This window comes from Zootoca vivipara, chromosome 7 (genome assembly GCF_963506605.1).
Source record: "Zootoca vivipara chromosome 7, rZooViv1.1, whole genome shotgun sequence".
Lineage (NCBI taxonomy): Eukaryota > Metazoa > Chordata > Lepidosauria > Squamata > Lacertidae > Zootoca > Zootoca vivipara.
The window spans coordinates 63,928,897-63,947,667 of NC_083282.1; the positions used below are offsets into that span (position 1 = coordinate 63,928,897).

General features: G+C 38.5%; 1 protein-coding gene across 9 annotated transcripts in view; it reads left to right on the forward strand.

The window, feature by feature from the left end:
- Positions 1 to 18,771, forward strand: part of PPP1R12B (protein phosphatase 1 regulatory subunit 12B) — a 105,392-nt gene that overhangs the window by 43,011 nt on the left and 43,610 nt on the right. For all 9 annotated transcript variants that reach the window (XM_035122901.2, XM_035122902.2, XM_035122904.2 and 6 more), the window contains 5 exons: positions 6,569 to 6,659; positions 7,280 to 7,471; positions 8,633 to 8,816; positions 9,599 to 9,711; positions 10,415 to 10,456. In XM_035122901.2, coding sequence (XP_034978792.2) covers positions 6,569 to 6,659; positions 7,280 to 7,471; positions 8,633 to 8,816; positions 9,599 to 9,711; positions 10,415 to 10,456 — 622 coding nt within the window. The remainder of the gene's footprint in view (positions 1 to 6,568; positions 6,660 to 7,279; positions 7,472 to 8,632; positions 8,817 to 9,598; positions 9,712 to 10,414; positions 10,457 to 18,771) is intronic.

Genomic DNA, 18,771 nt, shown 5'->3' on the forward strand with positions numbered 1-18,771 from the left:
CAAGGGAGATAAAATAAATCATCCATTGCCAGAACAAATATGTGACTGATGTCCATTTATTTTTTATAATGTAACTATAATTTTGTAATTTGTTGCTGTTGTTTAGTCGTTTAGTCGTGTCCGACTCTTCGTGACCCCATGGACCATAGCTGTAATACATATGTAATACATATGGAAAAATCAAACTAAACTGTTTACCTTCTGAAAATGAGACCTTTACTTAGCCAGATTCTGAATAGATAGTGATGGCATGGGCTTCATCGATGTCAGTGCTGTGCTGTGGACAACTGTCAGTAAGAGAGAACCTCGTTGCTGATTTGTGTATGTTGACTTTTAAAGTCCTTGAAATTATTAACAATAATTCTGCTTTTGCTATTGTCATGATTTTCTCTCAGCTGATTACATAAGGCTCCCATTTTTCCTTCTGTTGCAATCTTGAGCTTTGAGTTAAGCTTGTATTTACAATGGCTTGGTAGGGAAGGAGGGGTATAGACATGATTTAATTTTGCAAATAAGATTAATTAATTTCAAGTTTATATATTATTGTATGAAGGCCAAGAACTGCAAAACAAGTGGTTGGTCATTATATTTGTTTTTGCATTCCCCCCCTCATATATTTTGTGTTTCTTTTTTGTTTTTTGTTGAGAACATTCACATTTTTTTAAAAAAATAAATGGCTTGGTAGGTTAAGCATATCCTCTCAAATAGTGAGTACTACTTTTCAAAGAAGTGTGTACATTTAGAGGAACTGACCACAGCCTTGCTAGTGGTGGTAGATTAGCTGCTATACAGTTTCAGTTGTTCTGCTAAATTCCACCATTGACTATGTGCAGAATTACTGCCTGTTTCTAGTGTTTGCACTGATTAGTTGTGATTTACTAAGTTATGAATGAAGGGAAAGTGTTTATTTCTAAGGAAGTGCATGATAAGAGCAATCACTTCCTATTTCAAATGCTCCATAGATGGGTATTGTACTACCGGTAATTGTCAAAGAGCTGTTTCTGAAATCTCAGCCTAGTTGCTTTCTCTGTTTTGGGGCACCACCTACCGTTTAGAGATTGTACCTGCACTTGGGCGTTCTCTGGCAAACATTTATAATAAAGCACGTGAACCTCCAGGAGAGAGAAGCCTTAGTTCTGAAGGTCAGGCATACATATTTTGTAGATGTTCTTCTATCTGCCTTTGGCCGTTTATTTTTTGATTTGTAAAAAGAAATTGCATATTCTCTGTCCATATAACAAAGTAGCACAATAATGAGATGATGGTATCTCCCCATGAGCAGCACATGCGTTAGCTGTCAAGGAAGAAATATGGAGATGGGAGATACGAGAGAGAGAACAGGGAATCAGGCAGGCAGTGTGCATGGAAAAGTGGTGGGACTCACAAAAGAAGAAATTAAATTAAAAATTGCATGACTCTATAGGTGTGGATGGGGAGAGAGCTAAGGGAAGATTTCCACCAGACCTGTAGATCCCAATAAGTGACCAAACAGTATAATCTAAACAATGAAGCTGAGGAATCTTCATGAAATTCTTTCTTGCTGACTGCCCAAATTATCTGGATTTTTGAAGTTTTTCGACGAGTAACTATTTCCTGGAATCTAGATTTCTCTGAATCTACCTGGTAGAGTGAAGCTCACTAGAAAAGAATGGGAATTACTATGAAATCAGATTCATATTGGATGGAAAAAACCACACATGAGATGCAGGTTGATATTGGTTGAAGACACTCCATGTACAGGATACAAGTTTCATGTATTTATTTGTTCGTCGCTTTGTATCCCACCCTTCCTCTGACATAAACAGAACAAACCAGAACAACACATTTATAAAAAATAGTAATATAATAATAAAAACCAGAATCACAAGCAAGCTTAACAAGCAATCCCACCCCACTAAAATCACTACAATATTATCAATGCTTCACAAATAAAAATAAATTTGCGGAGTTGCTTCATCTTTTTATTTGACAAATGTAGCTTGCCTTGGTAGAATTTGGTTATTTGAAATCATTTTTCTTGTATAGCTATGAATCTGCCATTAGCTCTCCCATACTTCAGAATCTTGCATGAACATTTTTCAAACTGTTCTTGCTTTATCTTATCTTTCATGCTTATTTCTTGATACCATGTTGGTATCAACATGGCACAGTCTGCTTTATCCTCATGGAATTAAAATATTTGGGACAATAATTAATATTTGATTATTCTAAGAGTGTTGTGCACAATTTATGGAATTGTTGGTATTCAATTGTAATAGAAAATCAGGACAGAGGAAGATAACCTTCTGAAAGTGTTAGGAAAACCTCATCTCAGATACTGGTATGTAACTCCAAAGGGTTTTCAGGGGGCTACTCTATCTGTAAGTCAAAAGGCTGTCTAGAACCCTTGTTAAAAATAGCATGCAGGCTGTAACATGTATCTCAAGGCTGCTGAATTCAGTTATCATTGCTGTCAGAACTGTATGCATTGTGTGGTGACTTGGTCTTATATGAAATGGTGATTATGCGGTAGGTTAATCTGTTTGGTACAGTTCTTATCACAGCACCATTCATATCTCTTGCGCATAAGTGTGCACGCATAAACACACACATCACAGGTCTTAAACAGTTGCTGATTCTGTTTTTCGTCAAAATGAGGAATTATTTCATATTGAAGCACTTCATTTGCCCGAACAGTCTTGTAATTTTGCAAGGTTCTGACAGATTCCTACATGAATAAAGTACTTAAGATACCATTTCCCTTTCCATGCCGCATACTTGGCACTGTGTTATGAAAGGAGGGCAAAGGCTCTCTTAAAGAAGGAATCAGTCAGCCAACACCTGCTACTAAAAGCGCTTATCAGCCATGCTTTTGCGATAAAGTCGTCCTTTTATAAAAAGAGCTACCAGCGCTGGTGTGACGATGTAGGAGGGTCAGGAATTCTGCCTGCTGTTTGATTTTCCTTGTTGGGAAGAGGGTAGGTTGTTGTTGCTTTATCAGGCATCAGACTGCATTTTTATGTGCAAGAGGTCAGGGTGAGGGCTTGTGTCTTACTGGAGAAAGCTTGGCGACCTGTGGAGTAACTGAGCAGGTATACATGAAAGGGTTTCAGCTCCTGGAGGGACTTCCTGACATAGTTCAAGGTGGGAGTTCTTATTGGCTCAGATTGTTGCATATTTGTGCTTGGTGCAAAAACAAAAAGCTGTGCAGTTTAAAGTAGACCGACATCTAACTTTTACTTACTAAACACTTATAGGCTTAGCTTGTGCTGGACTTTTAAGAGAAGTGCCCAAGAGAAGGAGTTAATGTGCTAGGAATTACTTACAGTTTGTACCCAGAAAAATGGCTTTAAAATCAGGTAAAACTGCCTTTTTATAGAGTCTGTTTTATTCCACTCTTGCCTCAGAGTGCTAACTGAATGTATTTCTGTGTTTGCTAATGTAGGTTTGGGATGGGTGTACTTGAAGAATTCTGCTCTTAACAGAGAGCATTTATGTATTTTTCACTGAAGACTAATAGAGAATTGGTTAAAACTTGTATCTTCCTTGCCTGCTGTTGGATTATGAGATGTACATACTATACATGCCCCCCTCTAAGAATCCTGGGAACTATAGTTTAAGGGTGCTGGGATTTGTAACTTGTGAGGGGTATGCCACAGTTCCCAGGGTGGTGGTGGTGGTAAACGTGCTTAAAATTTATGTTGTGTGTGCAGCTTCAGTCATGAGCAGGAGTAGTCAGGGTGGAGTTTTGTCACTTTCACTTTGTTATATTCTTCCACAAAATCAGTTTAGCCATACGGTGTAGATTTACAGTTTAAATTATTTTATGCACAGTGCCTGTAAGTAAAGCGTGCTAAAATTCAAGGTACAAATCTTGAAGCCAGTGTCAGCTCCAGGTTTTGGAGGGCCTTTGTGCAAGGCAACCTCCATGGACCATCCTCCCTCACTGAGTCTATTTTTTCACTGTAGCAGGTCCAGTGGCTCCTCTACTGAGGTGTGACCCTTGATTCATGTTGATCCTTGACAGCAGCCCTCATCAAATCATATGTGGCTAACCTTTATGCATTGCAAACATTAGTTTTTCCCATATATTTTTTGACCTATGAGGTGGTTGCTTTCTAGTTTTCTTTTCTTTTTAAAAGTTTTTTTTTAAGTCAGTCCTTTGTAAAAGGTTGGCATCTCTCTGGTGTACCAGGAAATATTTTTCAGATGGCAATGGATTTGTCATGATACCAGTCTACCAGCTGTCTTTTGTGAACAAGAATATGGAAGACTGTTGCTTTGTGGATATGACTGCTTCTTGTTCAGCACATTTCAGTCTCCTCTTATTAAATGCACATTGGCTAATTCGTCCTGGACTGTCCGTTCTCTTTGGAAGAGCTAAACCAGAATTGAGTAAAAGCACCACCATAGTATCTGAGTTTTGTTTTCTGGACTAGGTCAGCTGGGCTGCTCCTGCCCGTCTCTGTCTGGCACATCCTCTCTGTGGCTTATACCTTTCTAGCCTACACATTTCCTTTAAAGGATGCAAACTTGTGCATGCTTACCTGTGCATTAATCCCAATTAACTTGATGGGGATTACTTCAGAGTTAGACACCTATTTATAGTAAATCATCATTATTAAAATATATACATATACAATATATACATATAAAATACCACATATAGATTGTTACAGTAAAAACACCACAGCACCAGTCCTTTCCTTAGAAGTAAGTGGTCCTAATAGAGAAGAAAGGTCCAAAGGGGTACGTGACTATTTATAGTATTTTACTCTATTATTCAGCTGGAAAAAAGGTTCTCAGAGTGACTTGCAAATATGAATATTAATATAGTAAATAAATAATAACAGCTTTCAGACTTGCACACCAAAAGATAACACAAAATGAAAAGAGGGAGGAGGAAGAAAGCAAACCTGTGCACTCAGTTTTAGTTTGAGGTTCTTTTGTGATGACCACCTGGAATGGTTGCATTTATAGCAGCCTTTGCCAAACCCTGGTGTCTTCCAGATGTTTTGGACTACAGCTCCAATACTTCCTGGCCATCACCCATGCTGGCTGAGACTGATGTGCCTCGTAATGCAACACATCTCATGGGCACCATGTTGGCAAATGCTTGAATGTTTAGTGCCTTTAGTCAGCATTAACGACTGTCTTCATGCCTAAAATTCTGCATCCTACGCTGTTACACAGACCTGGTTTGCACATTACACCAAACCATATTAAAAACAAACAAATCATGTTTTAATGTGAAAGGGTAGATCACTTGTGCTCTCTACTGAAAGGTTTTCACTCCATTCACCTCCCATTTCTACAGCTGCCACACCTCAGAGAAAGAAGCTACAGTCTCATTTATTGTGATGTCTGAACTTGAGGTTGTGGTTTATTTCTCTCCAAGCAGTAAGTTGAGAGCAAACCATGGTAACTATTTCTGCTTTGTAGAGAAACAAACCATAGCCCCTGGTTCAGATGTCATAACCAGAGAGATTCTGGTGATTTCCCATCATAGTCCTTCAGTACCGCCTGTTTTTGATGTGTAGGATCTATTCTTAGGGATAGAAAGAAGGCACACGTTGCTTTTTCCAGACTTAACATACTTTTCCCATGTATAAGACACCCCCATGTATAAGACACCCCCTATTTTTGGGGACTCAAACTTAAGGAAATAGGGGGAGATGGCACAGGGTTGTCACCCGCACACAAAATCCACCTCTTTTCTGTCCCTTCACCGACAGAAGCTGCCAATCGCCCACCCAGCGTCAGCCAATCGACACCACCCATTGACGTAGCAACCAATAACACACACAACTGTTGCTAACAGTTGCGGCAGCAACCAATCAAACATCCACCCTATGCACTACCCATGTATAAGACGACCCCATTTTTAAGCATGATTTTTACAGGAAAAAAACCAGTCTTTCACATGGTAAAGTACAGTATTTTTGGAGGGGGAGAGAGACCCAAGCAAGCAGTGTTCAGATGTAGAGAATCAAGCACTTCCTCATTACTTTTTTGTGTCTCTGCTATCTGAGTTACACAAGAGTATGATCTGATTATGGCAAACATCAGAATATCATGGAGGTGCTAATTTTTAAAACAATGGCTTTGGCTTGATTTCCACAGCATACTTAATGGTTTCTTTATTGATGAGACCCTCCTGTGCATTTCTAATTCAAATAAATTTTCAGTCCAAATGCATATTTGATCTAGTTCTCTTGTACAACTCAATTATAAACTATCAGTACTGAGACCCATGCTTTTGAACTTGTTCAAAAATGTTCTGTGCCACTGCTTGGAACATTAGACTCTCACATGGATTATATTATTTCTTTTTAAATTTTTAGAACACAGCAGGATTCCTTCTAACCCTAGACATGAATTCTAAATTTTAATTCCGTTTTGGTTATCTCAGTGTAAGACAGAGTTGCATAATTGTGGGCAGCTATGCCCAAATAAAACAACTGATATAAATCATTCATCTTGAAATAACTTAGTTATAAGATAGTATTGTTACTAGGTTTCTTCTATGCATATGAGGATCTTAATTTGCATTAAAAAAAATCAAATCCATTCTGTCCCTTTCTTTTAGGTCATATCTGACTCCTGTCCGGGATGAAGAAGCAGAATCTCTAAGAAAGGCACGATCCAGGCAAGCTCGCCAAACTCGTAGATCTACACAGGTGCGGAACAATAACTCCTTATGGCCTGTTAAATGTTGGGCTATTTAAAAAATAATTATATAAGTAGAATTAATTAATGCATCCTGTGAAGATGCCTAACACTTCCCCACTCACACTTCATTGCTAAATTCTCCTTTTGAATGAAGTTGCATTGTTTCTGGAAGACACCCAAGATCATACATCTCTGTGAATCTCCAAAGAAGGGAATTACTTCCATATTATACATTTGAGAGATAAAAAAATTGGTCTGTAAAAGGAGATTATGATTTTTTTCCCTTAATGGAAGAATGCTCAGGGAAAGTGTTGTCCATGGGTAGCAATGTTGCATTGTAATGTTCTCTCTTAAAAACATCTCTGTACCTGTTATACAATGACATTATCAACCGCTGATGTTTGTGATTCTGTATTTAGCATTTTCCCCCTTCTTTTAAGCTGATTGATATATTAAAGTGGTGATTGCTAACTTTCATGCCACTGGGTCTGACCTATAATTAGAAATTGGCTGAGCTTGGGCTTTGTGGGAAAGGTAATGTAATTTGTGCTGAGGTGTGGATTCAGTGTAAGAGGTGTAATGTTAACGAATATAAGTATAATAGACTTGACTTCCTCCCATTTCCCAGGGCGTAACACTTACAGATCTTCAGGAGGCAGAGAAAACCTTTAGCCGATCTCGGACAGAGCGGCACGAACAGCCAAGTGAAAAATTGGAAAGAACTGAAGCAACTGAGGAAGACCGTGAGAGGCAGGCACAGACTGCAACAAGGGAACCTGGGGAGACCCGCTCACGATGGAACAGAAACTTGGATGAAGAGGTGAGTAAAACTATTGTAGTAATGCCTAAGTTACAGGTTTGATCCCTGTATGAGACAGCTGCATATTCCTGCATTGCAGGGGCTTGGACTAGACGATCCTCAGAGTCCCTTCCAACTCTATGATTCTGTGTCCAGCTACCTTTTTTCAAAATGTTTCTATGGCTTGAGATGAACATCAGGTTTTTAATTATTCTGCTTTAAAGGTATTAGGAGAGATTGGATCCACTTTTTGAACATAAGCACAGTAGCTTTCAAATGTTGCTTTGCTTTTCCAATTCACAATTCATTTACTGTGCCCAACTGTAAGGAAAACCTATAAGTGTAAAGGAATACAAAGTGTAATGAGAAAATCATGCTGAGTGTTCAAAATGAATATTTGTTCTTTCCAAATACTTGAACTGTAACGAATCAGAAAGCTGTATTAGAAGTGTTGTTTTATTAACACTTGAAGGGCATATCTAGATGTTAGAACTTAATAAATCACATTTTAAATAGTTTGCATACAGACTTTCAGGGGTTCTAATATTATTAACTGACAAATGATTTTCATCTTTGTCTACAACTATGAGATGATACTACCTAATGCAGATTCTCTGACCATATAGTCATTTTTTTATTTTTCCCTTTAACCACAAGGCAATTTTTGTGATAGCTTTGGAGATGTGCTCATATCTGTAGGCTTTTAAATGGTTCCTCTTGCATTTAGATTGTAGGTATGGTTCTTGTTGGGCATGACTCAAACTAGGTTTGCTGAATTTGTTGCAGTCTAAACACACGTGGAATCATTCAAAAGATTGGGATACATACAGATTTTGACCACAAGGTGACAGGGTGACAGTACAAAGTTGTGTTGCAGTGGGTGGACCTAGACACTAGACTAGATGATCTATGTTTTTCCTTCTCTGAAATTATGAACAAAGATAATTTTCAAATCCTCTTTTTCACACTATCATTATTATAAGTAAAGTAACTGTTGTCTCCTAACTCACATGATCATTCTTGTTCTTTATAGCCACCCTAAATCAGAATGGAACGAACCTTTCTATATCTAGTCTAACTCCATTAATAGAGTATGATTAAGGATTGAGGAGAAAACTTGTACTTTGCTAGCTGTTAATTATCTTCTTATTAAGCCATTAATTCTGCTCATTTGTCTTTCAGTCTGTTGGTCAACGATTGAGGGGCTCCGCGCAGCAAGACAAACCCACAAGCCCCATCTCTCCTTCATTAGCTCCTTATCTTTATTCAAGTTCTCACCTTCCCAGGACAAGTAGATCTGTATCTTCTGATTCTGTGAACCCATCAGACTTCCAAAGCACATCTGCTGCTGACATGGAGAAAAATGGTATTTACTATTGTAATTACAATATTGTACAAATCTTTTGAGTTTGTTTTTGTACCAGACTGTGTAATACTATACTTCATACTTGACCAAGAAAATCCAAGAATATCCAAGGAAAGCTTCTCCGCTCTTAATATATAGTACAATATATTATAATATATAGCATTTGGAATGCTGAATCTTCTTTGTCTGGGTTAACAAAGCCAGTATCAACTGCAACCAACCATGCCCTGGGCCCTCTGATCTCTCACCCCACCAGCAAAAATAAGACACCTATCCACATGATGATGACAGAAAAAGCACCACTCATATATTCTGTGAAGAAGGAAAGTTTACTGTCTCTCTAACCCCCCTCCTTAATTTTCTTCCCTCTCCCTCCCCCACTTCTCTTACCCCCTCATTGCCTACAACATAAATGTCTCAAATTGACTGTAATTGACAGGTATGAAAATATGATTTGAAAATAGAGACAATGAATGTACTCTTGTTACTTATGGAAAATCTTTTAATAATTTTTTTAAAAAAAGCAATGAAATAACATCTCTAGGAATTTGAGCCCTTCCTGAAGAATCATGCTAATCTCAGTTGAATGTTTCTTTGAGCTACCAGCTCATCTGCTTTAGGGAGGAGCCACTGCTTGGTCTTTGAAATTAAAAGATTGTTAGGTGTTTGGAATGGAAATCTCTATATTGGGATTAATTTGCCTTGATTTGGAAATGCTTCCATGGTATTGGTAAATCAGTTTACCTGGTTATTTATAGCTAAAACTATATTTCTTTTAACAGAATATGAAGATCAGGATTTGGATGACAGAACTTCAAACAAGCAGTCTGTTAGAGAGAGGAGGCGGCCGAAAGAGAGACGAAGAGGCACGGGGATCTCTTTCTTTACAAAGGATGTAAGTAATGGCATTCCTGGTGGAATTGAAGGAGGATGAAAAATTAACAAAGTTGCACATACCAATTACTAGGGAGGCAAAATCTAAAGTGGAAGTGCAAGTGAAAATGAGAATACTGTTTTGATGCTATTTAAAATGTAAATGAGTCACCAATCACTGTCCTGGCCCTCAAACTCCCAGCTCTTGTTCTGCTAAATATTTTAATGCTCAGTTCAGTACATAAGGCATACAAAATGACATACGAATATTCTTTAAAAAGGAAAGTGACCTTCCAGTTGCAAGAGGCTGCTCATGAACCTGAAGCTTTGCTGTAACTCATGCACTAACCATAGTTTACTGTGGTGTGAAGGCACTGTCAACATCTTAATTGACCCTGCTTGTAATATTTTTCAAATACTTTATTTCTCCTAAAAAGCAAGTTACTTTTAGGGAACATGGTTGCATTCCATGATGATGAAGCTCAGTTTTTCTGTTCTGTTTGACTGAAGCAGTAATTTATCTGGTGATGCATGGTTTCAATTATTAGAAGCTTCCAAACTCTATAGTCTTCCACTTTCTGTTAAGATATTTTGTATATGTAGATATCTTAAAGTACTGTGTCTTGCTATCTAAACTTTTCTTAGTACAAATATATAGGAAACCAGTGCTTTATTTGAAATGTTCATGGTATGATTTCTCCCCACCCCCCCTTTTGATTTCCTAGGATGATGAGATGGATGGTACTGAAGAAGTGAAAGAGGACAGGGTAAGTGAGTGATCCAGAGCATATATGTGTAATTTGTTTGTTCTTGTGCATCTTTGGCCACAGGATAATTCTCAATTCCTTTGCATTTTGAGAATATGTACGTGAAAGTGGACTTTGAAATGTTTTTCTGGAGTTTGCACCTGAATCTAGCAATAGGCCTAGTATTCTCTTCTTGTTGCATTAATAAATTATGTAGCTCTTTTCCTTGTTCATTGGACTGTAGGATAGTAGTGTGTCAGAAGCAAGAGAAAAGGTACTTAGGTTTGTGCTAAAATTCGAGGTGTGCATTGACCACCAAGTTAGGTTTGAACCACAATACTTGATCTGAAGTTCTTTGGAGACTTCCTGGTTGTGCCATAATCCAAATTCCACTTTGGAAAAAGTGAAGCATTGTGCCCTCCACTACTTACTAATAAGAGGAAATCACAAGATGGCTGTATCTTTCCCCCTTTGATAGAATTTAGGGGTCTCCAAATTAATGTACAAAATTCTGCCTGCCTCTTTTATAGTCTGTCAGTCTCGTTATGCTTTCTTTCAGCAGCATTATAGGCAAGCATGTTCCTTTCTACAAAATCACTGGCAGGGGGCCATTCTCCTCTTAAGCCAGGCCCATCCACATCAGTAGTGGAGATAACATTCCCTGAGCAGCATGTGAGATAGAAATGCAAACTTTCTCTAGGCAAAAGAGCAGGTGACCTCATTCTCGATTATACAGCTAAATTTTGCACAACATTATTTAATGTTATGGTAGATGGAAGAATTGCTCACCTAGGTAACTGGTTTAAGCAAATGTTGCAGTTGAAGGAAAAGGATGAATTAATAGTTGATGTTAAATATTTGGCTAAAATGGGAGATGATAACATTGGAAAGGGCTGCAAAGATGTATCTTTGCTCCTTGAGAGAGAGATTGATTCAGCAGAGTTGCTGTCTCAGATCATGCATTTTTTTGTTATATTATCAATCTCTAGAAAAATGCACAGCTTCATAAGTGTAATATTCAAGTTATTTATATCAGTTTATGTGTAGTACTTCACATTACTCTCACTGTACTTGTACCTGTTGTGTTTAGTGAGAGGACATTTTCAAAGTTGGAATTGATAAAAATTATATGTGCTCTTTTATGTCACAGGATCACTAAATAGTAGAATTAGCACTGATTTTCAGTTGAACATTTGTAGAGGTTTAGATTACAGTGATTTGATTGTGGACTTTGCTTCCAAGAAGGCTTGAAAAAGTTCATTTCCTTAGGGAAGTAGAGAATTGATTCTGAAATTATTAATAACTGTACCATTGTTCATCAATGAACTGGTCATCCCCAAACCTCTATAAGTTACTACTCCTACCATGATATCATACAATCTATTTTAGGTGGGGGTTTTTTTGGGGGGGGGCAGGGGCTGTTTGTGTTTATGTAAAAGCATCACATATGGAAGTAACAGTTTGTTTCTTTTTATCATGTGTATTCATGTATTTACAGTGTAGTGTTGATATAATATATGAAGCAATATTTCCACTCCTGTTGTAATGAAAATCTACCACAGTGAATGTATTGCAGCCTTGTGTATGGACTTAAGTGAAAATTTATGCCTGACTTTTTTTCATCCCTTTAAGGGGCCCCCAAATGACTTTCCCAGGGCCCCCCAAAGCCCCAGGGCCTCCATTGTTTACAGTTCTTGGCTCATCTGCACAGACTTATTTGGCTATAGTGTCACATGGTTTTGTTCATGGACATCCATGATGGCATTGCATCAGACCATCATGACATCATTGACAATAATCTCATAGGCTGCTTCAGCCAACCACATTAAATAGAAGGTTGGGCAAAATGAGGCTGTCATGGCAAAGGATATGGAAGATGCTGCAGGGAATAGTATCAAAGCAGTGCAAATGTATTAAGAAGAAGTGCCTGAAATGCAGGGGCACATTTTGAAGTTTATCTGATGTCATGTTTTCATCAGTACTGCTGGCTCAGCCAAATATGATTTTGATAAGATTTAATGATGTAGGACATCACTGAATGACCAAAACACTTAGCAGAATTGCCACTAGAGGGAGCATGTTCTGCAGCTATCAAAGTACGAAGTGAGAAACTAATAAATTTATGTGAGAACTTCCAGTAAGAGGAATTGGGATTCTTAATAAATTTGGACTGAAAATTCCTTTTTTTCAAACAAATAATAGTGTAGCATTTCTTCCTTCAAATAAGCTTGTCAAAGATATTGTTAGAAGTGAGATAAATAAACAACAGTTCGGTAGTCTTGCTGACATCATTTTATTTTTTATTTTTGTTGGGACTCATTTTGAATTTTTTCCTCTAACTGTAATAATTTGGCCAGATGTTGATCTTGTGTGAACCTCACATGGAATTATATGTACTGTTAGAAGCCTGCCAGATGGACAGAAAGCCCAAGTATTAGCACATGCTCAGAAGCTGGCTTGGTTTGAGGGTGGTTTGTGTGTGTGTAAAAAAATGCTACATTGAGGCTGTTATGAAAAGTAAATTTAACTTAATCTATTAAAGGTAAACACACTAAAAATGTAAATTTGTAACAGCTCGTTTCAAAAATGTGGAAAAGTTGCACGTGTGACCTTCTGCTTGTGCAATGCTTGATACAATCCAGTTTATAATTCTGTGGTTGCAACAGGTGACATAAAATTTGTAGAGCACCCATCTGCTAAAGCAGTTCATCCTCAAAATGTTGTTGGATTCCAGGTCCCAGCATTCCTGACCATTAGCCATGCTAACATGGACTGGTGGGAGTTGGAGGCAAGCAGTCTGTGGGGGGGTTATGTTTCCTGTACCTGCAGTAAAGAGCATGATTGGAATACAAATTGAAACTGGATGTGTTTGGAAATTATGTACGTAGTTGGAATTCACCTGCCCTGTGGCGTGAGTTGCTAGTCACATGATTGGTTCAAACTCACGATCTTAAACTTGTTGGTGTTTTTTCTAGTTCTTTTTGAGAATTCAGTGAAATCTCTATGCTAATATTTTAGCTTTAAAGATGAGTTGCAGACTTGTGCTGATCTCTTGTATATTTAACACTTGCTTTGTTGCAAAAGTGCTACATCTACTGTTCTCATTGTACACTTAACAGTTCAGCGGAAAGTTTCCCCTCAAATCACACTGCTACTCCTACAGACCTTCCGTAAAATCTTCCATTCATTTCTCTGCTTTACTGTCATGGTGTTCTCCAGGAGCAAAGTCTTTTATGTCTGCCCGCAATAGCTCTTTGTTTTCTGGGATCTGACTACCTAATATGGTGAGGTATGCCCCCAGTCAGACACTGCTACAAGTTCCTTTGAAGCAATGGAGTTTGCTTGGTAGTAATGTTAGGTGAGCCTCTAGCAGACTAATATGGAAGAGCAACAAATAGTGAACAGTAACATGTTGTCCTTTTAACTATTTTTGTAAATAGAACAGTTGTGATGTACAATTCCTTTTTTGGGAATCCAGAGAGCATTGCCTAGAAGGGCGTTTTTCATGTTATTTTATTTCCTAGCAGAGAGGCTGTATAGCACTTGGAAAGCTTTCATCCTGGCTTATGTCCTTTGCAGTGTGGGAGAAAGGGCAACTTTTAGCTTATGATAAAATAAAACATTTAATTATGAAAAACAATGGGGACATACTTCTGAATTACTAACTTTCTAATAAAGAACCCTGCACTCAGTGGATTGTAGGCCTGTTTTCCCCACAGTAAACACAGTTGGCAGGACTAGAAAGAAGTGAGGACAAAAATGACAGAAAATTCATTGAAGTAGCTGGTCTATAGCAGTCCTAAACTGAAAGCCATTTATGTATTTAAGTATAGTTTAGGACTCGTGATCAACCAGGATATGGAGCATGAGCAGCACAGTAAATTAGAATTCTCATATATGGGACCTTTTTTATACTATTATTTCATATGTGTGTACCTGGGTACATTCCCATATTTTGTTCAAGCTTATGCTCACTTATAGGTGTAGGAAGTAAGTCTTCCATGCTATTTTGCAATCATCCTGATGCTGAACTTTAAAGCCAAAAAATAAAGCTAAGTGGCACCTAGCTAGTTCTGTTTAAAGGCACCTATAATTTCGGGACAGAGTGTTATTGTAAAAATTACACACAAGTCTAAAAGTATGTCATATAAAGTAAGGTTGTGTTGGTCTTCATTGCTGCCTGTGAATAAATTATAACTTAAATTCAGAATTGCTGTTGCTGAACCCTTTCCTATCTGGCTCATTACAGTTGGACAAGAATTGAAGTCCAAATGATGGATGGGAAACAGAAAAAGATGGTCCAGTTAAAGTTTCCAAACCTAATTTGTGGAAATCGGGCGAGCCTTCTCTACCTCAGACATTCAACCTGATGTACCGTGTCAGACTAATAGCCTCTGTAGCCCAGTCTATGTTCTTGGATGATGGCCAGTACTGAGCAAAGCATTTCAAAGTGTTCAGTAGCTGCAAGTCTTATGGTGGAGTGGTTTGTCTCCTATAAACAAGGCTACTTAAGTCTGTCCCGAGTAGCTTTGTATGTCTTGGGGAAAATTAACTGCAAATGAGAGGGAAATCATTTATCCATTTATTTTAATTTTAAGGGGAATAATGAAATTAGGCATAGCCTACTGATGAAATGTTCCTTTTCATATTTTTTTGAATGAAACTTATGCTTTCTAAATTACAGTATTTCAGAGTTGAATGTTGCCTTGCTTTGAATATAGTCATTCCTCTCTTTTGTGTAGACCAGGCACCCCCAACCTTCGGCCCTCCAGATGTTTTGGACTACAATTCCCATCATCCCTGACCACTGGTCCTGTTAGCTAGGGATCATGGGAGTTGTAGGCCAAAACATCTGGAGGGCCACAGGTTGGGGATGCCTGGTGTAGACTATTGGGCAGCAGGGTGGGCCGCATCCCAACAACAGTCCCACTTTGTCCCTAGTGTCCAACACCAGGCGCAAACCCTTAAAAGCAGTATCCAACCTGATGGGAAGTCTGGAAAGGGAATGCTTCTAGACCATTGTGATATCTCCCCAGAGCTCAAATGTACGTTGTTGTTGTACTAGTTACCCTGCAGGTCAAAGGTGGAAGATACCAACTCCATCTTATTTAACCTCCAAAGGCTCAGTGACACATACCAGATATATGACATATGTTGAGCATATACCGGTAAAATAAAGTATGCAATGAAACAAGTCTATCAATTGAATGGTATGAAAGTTCACTCCTTTTCATTAGCACAGTAGTGAAGAGAAAGTGTGGAAAGTTTTATAGAATAGCACAGCTCTTCTTGAAAGACCCCACCCCCACCCCAAAGTACAAATGTAAAAGAGAAAATGCAGGTGTGGTATGAGCTGCCCTATTGAGAATGGAAATAACTATCAACATAGCTGTCTCATTAGGAAGTTGATGGGAGTTTGGCTGCTTTTCAGGATTTTAATACAATAGACATTAATTAGTATTAGGCACATTTCATCCCTAACTCATGAGGGTCAAATAATTTACATACATACCTTCCCACACACCCAGCCTGCTGTTCCAGAACTAATGTGTAGGAATTGCAGCCTGTACCAGAGGAAGTTGCAGTACCTTCTCAGTAGTCATGCCCACCCTGTGGAATGCTTAAAGATGTTAAAGAGATAAATAATTATATGACCTTCCGTAGACATCTGAAGGAAGCCCTGTATCAGGACGCTTTTAATGTGTGGTGTTCTGTTGTGTTATTGCTGCTATTCTGTTTCTGTATATCATATTGGAAGCAACTCAGAGTTGCTGGGGCAACCCAGTTACATGGGCTAGGAACAAAATATATTATTATTATTATTATTATTATTAAATACCAGTCCATTTATATGGTTTAGAATAGCTACAAAGTGTCATCATGAATCCGACAATCTTGTACTGATTACTGAATTCAGACTACCATGTGGACGTTCTACCAAGACTCCTCTCATTGTCTTTCAGGCCCCAAGGATACAGTGTGTTGATGCAACTACTTTTAGTAAAGACTACAGCATCACAAATGGATTGGCAGGGATTTCAGCCCAGTTGGCTTGCAAAGCACCAAATTCATAACATAATCCAATGACTAACCAGTAAAAAAAGGTTAGTCCAGATTGCTGGATGTCACATCTGGTTTTCTTGCAGCCACAGCCTGCTGTGCAGAAATGTGTTTAGCATGAAGTTGTTTGCAATAGTGATGTTTGGATTTGATGCTGACTCTTATTTATCTCTGTTGGACTACTGTAAATTACACCCAATTCTGTGCATGCTTTTTGGTGCGCAAAATTCCACTGTATTCACTGCGACATTCTTCCTCATAAGACTGCATAGGATGGCATTCTTAGTGACTTTAGTAGTTTACATGGTTATAAATTAGAACCTTATATTCTGCCTATGTTTAAGTGATGGTTATTTTTCAGAAAGCAATTCTGGGACTAGAGGAAAGCATATCCCTCTTACTAAAACAACATGGTATGTTCTGGTATTTGACTTATAGGAAGCACCTGCTTTGTATTCCCGTTCTTTCTGAAGTAATGAATATTGTAAAATTTACTCCTTTTTCTTTACTTTGTTCTTGGTTCTTTTGTTTTAATAGATTTGTTTTTAGGTGAATCTCTTCACAGTATACCAATGCTCTATAGTCATGGTCTTTAGTCTCCCCCCCATGGTCAATTTTTACTATAATTTGCTATATATGTATATAACTTGGGGTGGGGTGTAGTAATGTGCTGGCCCTCTGTAGAATCTACTTCTTGACCTCAAGCCTAGGAAATTGTGGGATGTATCCACTTTGCTAGTCCTTTCTATAAACCGATTACTGATTTTAGTACATGCACATTCTGTTCCTCTTTGTTGTTGTTGTTCTTTAGTCGTTTAGTCGTGTCTGACTCTTCATGACCCCATGGACCAGAGCACGCCAGGCACTCCTGTCTTCTATTGCCTCCCGCAGTTTGGTCAGACTCATGTTCGTAGCTTCGAGAACACTGTCCAACCATCTCGTCCTCTGTCGTCCCCTTCTCCTAGTGCCCTCAATCTTTCCCAACACCCAGGGTCTTTTCCAGGGAGTCTTCTCTTCTCATGAGGTGGCCAAAGTATTGGAGCCTCAGCTTCAGGATCTTTCCTTCCAGTGAGCACTCAGGGCTGATTTCCTTCAGAATCGATAGGTTTGATCTCCTTGCAGTTCCTCTTTAGCCACTCATATTTAAAAGAAACTGGCTGTTTCTAAAAGTTGCCGTCTTTAAGTATGATCAAACTTTTGCATGCACCCAAGTAGGTGATTTTATTGGAGATGAATGAGAATATGTTCTCTGGGTTGCCATATTTTGCTTCTTCTTTCTTACCAGCTTTATAGATGAACTGAGCAAGAACTATGTTCTGAGGCTATCTTTTAGATAGGGAAGATTAGCTGGTTTTATAGCAGGCCATATGAACTTTTGGACCCGGTATTTTATTCAGCAGGGTTAAAGGAAATTACCTTTAATGATTTATTGTATAGTAGCTGATCAAGGAAGATCTCTGAATTGCAGCTGGATTCTTCTGTATTTAATTGCTATGTGGGATCTTCTACTCTAATCCCTTCATTTCCAGGACTTGAGAACCTACTACATGGCAATAAATCAGCACTCAGTACATTGCAGGCAAAGGGCTTTGCTTGTCTTCCTTTTATGGGAAATCACTGCAGTGCTTTTCATCATGTTTATATCTCAGCCTAGTGCCAATTCCCCCTCCAAAAATTGTTTTGCAGTCTCTCTTACAGGACATGATCTTGCCGTCATACATTAGAATCAAAGACATTATCCCTGTCATACTCAGGATTGTGCTTATAACAGTAAAGCAGAATGATAGATTACATGTGTGACCTGCCACATAGTGCTGCACTGTGGAGTGATCCTGTTGAGGGTTCCATTCAGCCATGACCTCTTCAGAATGCAGTACTTCATTCCATTCTCCTGATTCCTTTATTTCCTGTTTTTTCTTCCCTCCATCAGCCCGGCCATCATTTTGTGGCCACTGAGCATGCTTGGCCCTCTTTGGAATTCCCCCATAAGCCTGCTGATAGCCTCCCCTTGTGAATGAATGGTGCCGTCTGAGCTGCCTAAACATCCACATTCATCCCTGAACTTCTGCCACGAAATGTTTTTAAAATAAGTAGTTACTTTTTGTTAAAACTACCAAATATTTTGACAGTGTTGTTTGTATTTGTGATCAAAATGCATGTCACTGACCTTTGTTCTAGCTGAGGTCAAGTATAGGAACAAGTCAGTTCAGATCATGCGAGGCTTCTTGTCATAAGGGTTTTCCTATGATTGAGGTAGTCTGAGAATTGATGAAATA